The sequence below is a fragment of the Drosophila serrata genome, unplaced genomic scaffold, assembly GCF_035046125.1.
Source record: "Drosophila serrata isolate PLE 108 unplaced genomic scaffold, ASM3504612v1 contig_334, whole genome shotgun sequence".
Classification (NCBI taxonomy): Eukaryota; Metazoa; Arthropoda; class Insecta; order Diptera; family Drosophilidae; genus Drosophila; species Drosophila serrata.
The window spans coordinates 2572292-2582284 of record NW_028257232.1 but is presented as its reverse complement, the minus strand read 5'-3'; the positions used below and the strand labels follow the sequence as shown (position 1 = coordinate 2582284).

The window sequence follows — 9993 nt, the reverse complement described above, 5'->3', positions numbered from 1 at the left end:
TATCTACAATAACGAATAATGTTAGAAAAATATTGCATGTATGTAGGATAGTCTATCAGAAAGTGTTTAAAACTATTTTAAAATATTTCGAAAGCTAAAACACATAAATGGTTTTTTCGTTTATTTTATTATTCATTTATAAAGAATTTAAGTACATTACTTTTTATACTTTCCAAATGCTTATTTTAATTTCAATTTCAATTCAATTTATTTCATTTCAAAGGAAACCTTTGATCACAACCATATTCAGGTTTATTTAATTTTCTGTAGCCTTTAGATACTTCTGTTAGTTTCAAACTTTTTCACCTATATTCAGGTTTGAATAATCCATATTCCATTTGTTCCATTTCTTCTTTATTTATTGACTAGCTTGGCAAAATTTTCCGAAATTTTCTTGGTTACTTCTAGTTTTTTTTCTTCGATTGCCTCTATTTTGCGATAATGCTCGGCTTGCTGAGAAACAATAGTTTGAAGAATTTTCCCTATCTCTAGATTTGAGTCGGAAGTAAGGGGTAAGGATCCGTGTTGGGTGGAAAAGTATGCGGAGAATCCAGGCAAGGGGAACTTGGTGTCCTCTGTTTCATTCAGGTGGTTCTCCTTTTCGTCCTCTGACAGAGGCTCCTTTTTGACAAAGGGCTTCTTGTCCTGGGGCTCCTTCTTGAGGACGGTCTTGATCCTGCGGCTCCTATTGACTTCCTGCTTCGAAATGTGCAACTCACAGATGCTGGCCACCGCCTTCTCACTGCTGGACAGTTTATCGCCAAAGGGATCCTTTGCTAGCTTTGCACGAATTGAATTTTGCCGATTTACCCAAATCTTAAAGGGATTCAAAATCGAATGAATTTTCTTTATTTCAAGTATTGATTTAAATGTATTTCTACCACTTACCTTCTTCCATGCTTGCAGGTGTTTAGTGGGAGGACCTGCCGAGTTTAATTCTTGGTGTAATTTCTGCCACTTCTCGGCAATCACAACACGATCGCCCTTGGCAAAGCCCCTAGCCACATCAGGGTTTTCAAGCATAAACCTCATCATGATGGAGTCCTGGGTTAAATTTTTGAATCTTAATGTAGAGGCCATCTTATAAAATAGTTATCTAAAGCAGCGCAGTTGTCGATTGGAAGGTAGGTAAGGTAGGTTACCAGGGAGCCTTTGGGAAAAAATAAAATGAAAGGATGGGAGGATTAGGGAATGTTAGTATAATAATTTACACATTTTAAATGATAATAATAATTATAAACAGTACATAAAAGAGGAAATAGCGCATAAATTTTATAATTAAAATTACATTTTAGAAACAACAAATCTAATTGTAAACTTAACCAATTTTTATTTTTTAGATAGTATCGTTAAACAAGTATTTAATATTAATTTTAAAATTATTTTACATAAAGCGCCGCCAACGTGTAAAGATTGCACTGCCGTGCCTACGTGAGAATTTTACACCTTGTAGGAAACCGAACTTAAGCGATGTATTTAAAGTCAGATCCAAGAATGGATGGGTGGAAATACCAATACATATAACAATACAGTGTCAATATTTTAAGCAAAGTTCGATATATAATATAAATAAAAATAAAAACCCTTTATTTTTTATCTATAGGTACTTTTTTTAAAACATAAGAGTGTGACAAGGAAAACCGTAAACTTCGTATATCTTTGTTAAACCTAAAAATAAATAAGTTTTAAACAAGAAAGGAAATTAAAGAGTAAGCTTAAAATAATCGCACTCTTTGAATCGATATTTATTGATATTTTTATGACTAGTAAGTAATTCTGAACAGTAAGTATCTATGACCATTAAGTAACTTTGAACATTGAGTAACTCTGAACAGTAAGTATCTATGACCAATAAGTAAGTATGTATGATCAGTTACTAATTTTGGACACTAATAAACAATGACTTGCAACTTTTGTAACACAACACATTTCTGATACTTGGCCGGCAGCAGTCACTTCGTTCCGGAGATGTTAGAACACAGTTGGGAATCATAAGCACACATGTGCGAAGTTAGTTTTGGAACAAAGAGCAAGCTATTTGAATGAAACTATGGAGTTATTCTTCTATATAATTTTACTAGTATATAATTCGGAGCATGGCGAATCGGTGGACTATATATATATATACATATATATAGCTGCCATAGGAACGATCGGACGATTTATAGAACTATGATCAGTAATTAACTATGACCAGTAATTAACTATGAGCAGTGAGTAGCTATAAGCAGTAAGTAACTCTGAACAATAAGTATCTATGACCAGTAAGTAGCTCTGAACAGTAAGTATCTATGAGCAGTAAGTAACTCTGAACAGTAAGTATCTATGAGCAGTAAGTAACTCTGAACAATAAGTATCTATGACCAGTAAGTAAATATAATCAGTAAGTAACTATGATCAGTAAGTATCTATGACCAATAAGTAAGTATGTATGATCAGTTACTAACTTTGGACACTAATAAACAATGACTTGCAACTTTTGTAACACAACACATATCTGATACTTGGCCGGCAGCACTCACTTCGTTCCGGGGATGTTAGAACACAGTTGAGAATCATAAGCACACATGTGCGAAGTTAGTTTTGGAACAAAGAGCAAGCTATTTGAATGAAACTATGGTGTTATTTTTCTATATAATTTTACTATTACATAAATCGGAGCATGGCGAATTGGTGGACTATATATATTCATATATATAGCTGTCATAGGAACAATCGGAAGTTTAAAAATAAAATTATAACTTCTCCAGTTTTCAACAGATTTTCACCAAATTTGATATATGTATAGCCAATATAAATTAATCTACAATTTTGTGTTAAATTTTCTGAAATTCGGACTACAATATTCTGATATATAAAACTATATTTTTTATAAATATATATATATTTAAACTACATTTTTGAAATTTAATTGTCATATTATATCGAACTTTTCCTCTCGATATATATCGCATCAACAAACGCCAAACGACATACACGGAGACGGACAGCTTGCGGGCGGGGTACACCTTTTGCCGTGGCGGAAAGCACACAAGCTCCGTCTGTCCGCTGTCCGCTGTCCGCTGTCCGGCGATCCGCTGATTGCCGTCGCCTGGCGAGGTTGTACTCGTAGAATCGTATCTGAGTCGGAGACTGAGGTTAAACCCAAGCCAGGCCCAGGTTGTGGAGCGAGAGAGAGCCAAGAAGAAAGAGAGGGGGAGAGAGAGGAGAGCCAGAACGATCGGAGGCTGTGGCGGCAGCCACACTGCGTATTCGCGATATTCGTTTGTGGTACATGCACAACTATTTTACGTATGCCACACTGAGAAAAAAAATTATGAAAGATATAAGAGGTAAATAATTAGAGGGATTTTTTTAAATAAAAACATTGGTATCCGAAGTAATTAGTTGAACTTTTGTTCAAGTATAAATTAATTGAAGTAAATATTTCTTTCAGCTAAAAAACTATGATTGTTATATGACTTTTTCCCAAAATGTATTTTTTAAGATATATAGTTCTCAGAATATACTTCTCGGAAGAATTTAATATATTATATGCTATACACTATCAAGAAAATTAATTAAAATTAAACTAAGGTATCTAAACGATTTCGTAAACAATTTCTTTCTGTGCATTCTCTTGGCATGCGGCGCTCTCTATCTCTCTTCCAGCTCCCTCTCTCTTGCTCTCTCGTTCTCTCTCTCTCCCTCTCTCTCTGCTGCCAGTGTGTGCGTGTGTGTCTCTACCTGATGCCTGAATTGCACTACCACTTTCACGCGACGGCGGCTTACAAGCCAAATGGCAACAACAGTGGCTAAAAAGAACAGCGGCGAGTTCGAAAAATGCGAATTTCGAACTTCGAATTTTCGATAATGAATGCAATGCCCAGAGCAGCGCGAAATGAACGCTAAAGCAGGAGCGGTTGAGCCCCCAGTGCGGGTGGCTACGGCTCCTTTCTCCCCATCTCGCTCTGGCTGCCGCACGTGCAACGCGGCAGACGAGGTTCGTTGCCTAAGTCTTTTGAGCGGGCAGAAAGCAGAAGGTTCGTGGCCTAAGTCTTTTGTACCTGCGCCTTAGCTGCTGCTGCCGCTGCGCGCACCTCTCTGCAGGTGCACCAAAACACACGCAAAGGGTAGCTACCTGTGTTTGCCACTCAGGTGTAAGCTAGTGTGTGTGTGTGTGTGTTTCGGAGTGTAGACACACAACATCATCGATTCGAATGAATTCGAGTGGCGCTGCCAGCGCTGCCCGCGTCGCTGCCTCGCTCAAATATCAGTTACGAAAGAGATGAAACCATAAAAAGCAATAATAATCGAGCGCTCTCTCACCTGCACACGGACAGCACCTTGCCACCAATACCATTAAGGCGACAGAGACGCTGACAGAGGCAGCAGCTACAGCAGCAGCAGCAGCAGCAGCAGCAGCACATTCAACAGTTGAACAATCTCCAATTGACTCTTTGGGCATTATAGCCGAGAGCCGAGATCCAGCGACAGCGACGACAAGTTTTCCGCGCACACGGAAAGTCAAAAAGTTAATGCCGATCCGAGGCTCGCAAGTGAATTCTATATATATATCCAAAATCAGTGATTCCCAATCTATATGTAAATTAATAACTGTTTAGGCCGCGTGTGTCTTGAAACAAACCAACAAATAAACACGAATAACAAAATAACACAGAAAATCGCGCTTAAACTTTTTCGAAATTAAATAAAACACACACACACGAGCGCACGTACACACAGATAGTATTTGAGCCACGAAGAGGAAGAGAAGGCTGAAAAAAGCGAAAAAATATTCACAGCCAGCCGAGAGTGAGTGTGTGTGTGTGTGTGTGTGTGTGAGTATCTGTGTGCCAGTCTCTCGGAGAGCGTGTGTGTGCGAGTGTGTGTGCGTGAGACGCCATCAAAAAGCTGAGCGAACAGCGAATAATAAAATACAAAATAAAAATAGTGATTAATAACAGCAACAGCAGCAGCAGCAACAACAAAACACACAAGCTAACTAACGAGCGGGAAAAAGCGTGAAAACTAAAGTGTAGAAAAGTGAATAATACAATAAACAAATCAGAAAAAGCCCCCTCAAGTGTCCCCTCTCCCTACCCTCCACTGGCATCCCTGCAACATTGGCGAAATGTTGCTAAAATGCTAAGCCAAAATGCACAAGCCGCCAATGATACAAGCAACAGCACAGGCAAAGGCACAACGACAGCAGCAACAGCTCCACATACCACAAAGAGTGGCGCATTAGAAGCGGCCAAAAGCCAGGCATTGTGCAAGCCATAAGGCCCAGAGAGCCAGGCTAAAAGCCCCCAGACGCACAGCAACAACAATAACACAGCAACCGAAGCAGCAGCAGCAGCAGCAGCAGCACAAAGACTGGCGAAAGGTGCACCCACCAGCAGCCAACGAAACTACAAACAACATCAACCCACCAGCAGCAACAACAACATTTAAGATCGGATCCAGACAGCCTCCCGGACTCCACCAGCGGCTCCATAGTTACACTGTTCCAGCCCGCTCGAGTGCCATAGATCCTCACCAAGTGCCAAAATCCGCATCCTGATCCGGAAAATACGGCCCAAAAGTGAGTAGCAGCAGCCTACCAAGAAGTAATTATAAATGCATCAGGCAGCAGCACAGGCTCGGCTCAGGCAGGGATTACACTGCGAGAAATGTGGTTAGAGAGTTGGTAGAATACCAACATAAAATGAGGAACATTCTAAATTAATATTATATGAAAATGTAGGAAATATTTTAAAATGAATATAGGAAAATTATAATGCATTTGATATATGATATGATATATGATAATTAATTAGACTGAAAAAAGGCTTACAGATATCAAAACTCACATTAAATATTAGTTAGGATTTGAATATTTTGATACATTCAATATGATATTTTTAAAGATCAAATTTTTGTATAATTCAAATTTTTTTCGGTGCATTTTGGGCTTATAAAGGTCAGGCCTTACTGTGGATTTAAAAACAATAGCTGCAATTTCCATAAACAAGGCTATAAATGTGTGAATTTAGGATTTTAGAGTTTTATTGCTCATTTTTGGAAACTAAAAGTGCACTTTTGTAATTGTTGGAGAGTATCACGAGGATTGGGTACTAGAAAATACCCTAAAAATAAGGTTTAAATTATATCTTAATACCATTCTTGATTGTTTTTATAGAAATCGCTATATATTTTCGAGAAATTATATAATTAGTTGTAACAACTATTTACATTTTGATATATTTAAAGAATGTTCTGGAGTTTTCTAGAATATTCCCTAAATTTTTTAGTAGAAAACGTAGTGTTAACTTAGTTTGATTCCAATACTTTTTGATAATATTTATCTACTGACTTATATTTATTTATTTTGAACTGGTAATTACTATAGTAATTTTAGTAAAAGTAAATTTGTAACACAACTATAATATTTTCATTAAACGTTTGTTAGTATTATTCCTATACTTTATGTAAGTATTTCATAAAGAACGGGGTTCTTTAAGAATACTGTGGAGATCCTGAGATAATATTAGAGGTCACAGCTAACCAATTTCCACTGTTTCTCTGTTGTAATTTGTCAAAAGATATTTCCACTGTTCCTCTGTTGTTATTTGCTAAAAGATACTCTTTCCAATTCAATTAAAAGTTTCATTTAATTTAAATTATAACCCTTTCATTGCGATTGTTTATTTGCTGGCACTAATAAAGTTGGTACAGTGGACACCCTGTATGTTGTGCAGACATGGTCGTATCCGTAGCCTTAGTCTTTCGGAGCTCCCAGCTTCAGTAAATGTTGTTGTTTTTTGTGTTGTTGCTGTTGTTACTGTATTACTGTTGTTGTTGTTGTTGTTGTTGCTGGTGGGTTTCTTTCGCGCACACATTCCTCTTTGTTTGGTTTTATTTCGAAGTCGCCGCTGCGAGCAGCGGCAGGTAAGACGCACAGGTATTGGTGTTGCCAACAATGCTGTGCTAGAGCAGGAGACCCAGACCGAGAGCGAGAGAAAGAGAGAGAGGGATTCAGAGAGCAAGAGCAGAACAGAGTGGGAGCGAAAAGGGATCAAAAGGTGTTTTTTTTCGCCTGTCGACGTCGACGTCAACTGCTCAGTTACTGCGCTGCCTTCTTGTTCGAAAATCGATGATGTTGCCCCCATCCATGTGTGTGTGTGTGTGTTTTCTGATTACGTTTCCCCCTGGACTTTCGGCCTCTCATTCTCTATGTCTTCTTGTGTTCTTTTTGGCTTCTTCTTTTTATTATGATTTTTAGTTTTCGTTGTCTTTTTGCCTTTTTTTTGTGCGCGATGTGATGGTGATCAATTTGGGGCTGCGATTATGGTACAGTAAAATGAACATCTACGCAGCACACACACACACTCATATGGATTCGAACACGGTTACATTTCAGCCGTGAGATACACACACACACACACACACACACACACGCACACCTACTAAAAGATACACGCGCGGTCCACAAGGGGAACTTCGTGAGAGAGTTATTTTATTTTCGTGTTCGTGTTAACGTTTATTGTTTTTCTTTTCTTTCGCCTTTGCCTTTCTTCGTTTCTTCGGGCCTTCTTGACTCCCGACTCCCGGACTCTTGCAGCGGTTCCCCCCCTTCCCCATTCCCATGCCTCTCCCACTCTTTTGTCTTTATGCCCCTTTGCCATTCCCCCTTCCATTGTACAGGCAGAGAAATAGGGTGGACTTTCTTAATGATTATTAATGATTGAGGTATTAATAATTCATTTTGATATTTTTAAATTTCTTTTAATATTAAAATGTAACTAATTTTAAACTTAGTTTCAAGTTAAGTTCAAATAATTTCAAAATCATTTACAGTTCAAAATGAAATTCCATTAATCCTGTTACCATTGACCCTCTTTTTTTTAATGATAATTCATTTTGATATTTTTAAATTTCTTTTAATATTAAAGTGTAACTAATTTTAAACTTAGTTTCAAGTTAAGTTCAAATAATACCAAAATTATACACAGTTCAAAATTAAATTCCATTAATCCTGTTACCATTGACCCTCTTTTTTTAATGATAATTCATTTTGATATTTTTAAATTTCTTTTAATATTAAAATGTAACTAATTTTAAACTTAGTTTCAAGTTAAGTTCAAATAATTTCAAAATCATTTACAGTTCAAAATGAAATTCCATTAATCCTGTTACCATTGACCCTCTTTTTTTTAATGATAATTCATTTTGATATTTTTAAATTTCTTTTAATATTAAAGTGTAACTAATTTTAAACTTAGTTTCAAGTTAAGTTAAAATAATATCAAAATCATTCACAGTTCAAAATTAAATTCCATTAATCCTGTTACCATTGCCCCTCTTTTTTTAATGATAATTCATTTTGATATTTTTAAATTTCTTTTAATATTAAAATGTAACTAATTTTAAACTTAGTTTCAAGTTAAGTTGAAATAATATCAAAATCATTCACAGTTCAAAATTAAATTCCATTAATCCTGTTACCATTGACCCTCTTTTTTTAATGATAATTCATTTTGATATTTTTAAAATTTCTTTTAAAATTAAAATGTAACTAATTTTAAACTTAGTTTCAAGTTAAGTTCAAATAATACCAAAATCATGCACAGTTAAAATTTAAATTCCATTAATGCTGTTACCATTGACCCTCAAAAAACTCTAAAGATCATAATCATTTTCAGTGTAAATCAAATTTTAATAATTTCAATAATTAAACTTAAAAAGGTAATCGCGCATTTTCTCCCAGTGCATCTTCTACCCATTCCCAGTGCCCGGCCTCAGCCTCAGTCTCCTCCAGTCTTTGGCTTTGGTTATTGATGCCCGCAACTCTGACCGTTGATGTCTTAGGGTTACGCTGCGCATTTCTTCTCTTGTCTTTTCTTACCCGCCCCACTCTTTGCTCTCTTCTTCTCTCCTCCACTCTCCACCACATTCTCCCTAAGTAGAGGTAGAGGCAGAGACGTAAAAAATAAAAACCAAATTTCAAATTATGTCAAATCTTAATGGGATTGGAAATGGAATTGCTTTTGGTATTCACTGCATTTGTATCTAAGATCGTTGGTATTAAAAAAAGGGGAAAAAGGTGGTCACTGGATAATAGGGAGTCAGGGTCCCTAGATCTCACATTTTGTAGGCGTTGTCCGGAACCTTGGGGTTTGATATGGTATAAGAATTAACTTGAAAGAGGGTTAATTTACAACATATAGTAAATAAATGATTGTATTTTATGTGTCTTTGGTAACCAAGAAGCTAGTGTAGGCGGACAGTTTCCAAGGTTTGATCAAAATATTAGCAATAGTTCCGTTTATGTATCTGTATCTAAAATCTAATACACTTTGATTCCTTAAAATATGCATTTTCAAGCTTAACCTCAAGAAAACTCACTACAAATTGATCAAGGTTCTGTAAGCTATAAATATGCAAATAGCCTTCGCTGCAAAAGATTTCCTTATAGTTATCTTGATCTCTCCTTCTCTCTCTTTCCCTGTAAGTTTAGTTTAAACTTGACTTACGATTTATTGTTTAGCCAATCAATACAGTAATTGCCCATTAGTTTCCTACTCTCAACTGCGCTTTTGTTGGAATACCTGTTTCTACGATCGAATAGCGGTAAATCTCGCGCAATATAGCGTAATAATTAAAGGTATTATCATTGCGGGGGTGTAAGCCATAAATACTTATAAGTCATTAATTATAAATGCGAAAACTTCGTTGAAAGATAGAGATTCTTTTGGCGGAATGATACTTTTTTACATTAGAATCACATACTATTTAATATTTATTTGTAATAGTTTTTCTTATTCTTAAAGACTTAAGCCGGTGCTTTAATCCCTCCATAAATAACCATTTTCGCCAAGAAAGTCCCCTCACTTCTTGTCCACACAAAATTTCCTCTATGAGATTAATTGGGATTATCTTCTCCACATCGCTGCTTCCCATTTGCGTTGGTTATCTATCTGTACAGCTTTTCTTCGCCGATCGCTGATTTCTTTTGCACCCACCGTATGA

At 36.5% G+C, this 9993-nt stretch overlaps 2 protein-coding genes across 15 annotated transcripts in view; one reads left to right on the top strand and one right to left on the bottom strand.

Moving 5' to 3' along the window:
* Window positions 1–189: 189 nt before the first annotated feature.
* LOC110177919 (uncharacterized) overlaps window positions 190–9993 on the bottom strand; it is a 65722-nt gene continuing 55918 nt past the window's right edge. For 6 of the 10 annotated variants that reach the window (XM_086837618.1, XM_086837622.1, XM_086837617.1 and 3 more), the window contains 2 exons: window positions 889–1150; window positions 190–816 (listed from right to left, as the gene is read on the bottom strand). In XM_086837618.1, the coding sequence (XP_086693744.1) occupies window positions 355–816; window positions 889–1080 (654 nt within the window). In that variant the 5' untranslated portion in view covers window positions 1081–1150 and the 3' untranslated portion in view covers window positions 190–354. Of the gene's footprint in view, window positions 817–888; window positions 1151–4308; window positions 4646–5414; window positions 5555–9993 lie in introns of those variants that run through there. The other 4 variants (XM_086837625.1, XM_086837616.1, XM_086837621.1 and 1 more) reach the window with 3 other exon arrangements.
* grh (grainy head) overlaps window positions 4423–9993 on the top strand; it is a 51407-nt gene continuing 45836 nt past the window's right edge. For all 5 annotated transcript variants that reach the window (XM_020944890.2, XM_020944889.2, XM_086837606.1 and 2 more), the window contains exon 1: window positions 4423–5566. The gene's annotated coding sequence lies outside the window, so the exon portion shown is untranslated. The remainder of the gene's footprint in view (window positions 5567–9993) is intronic.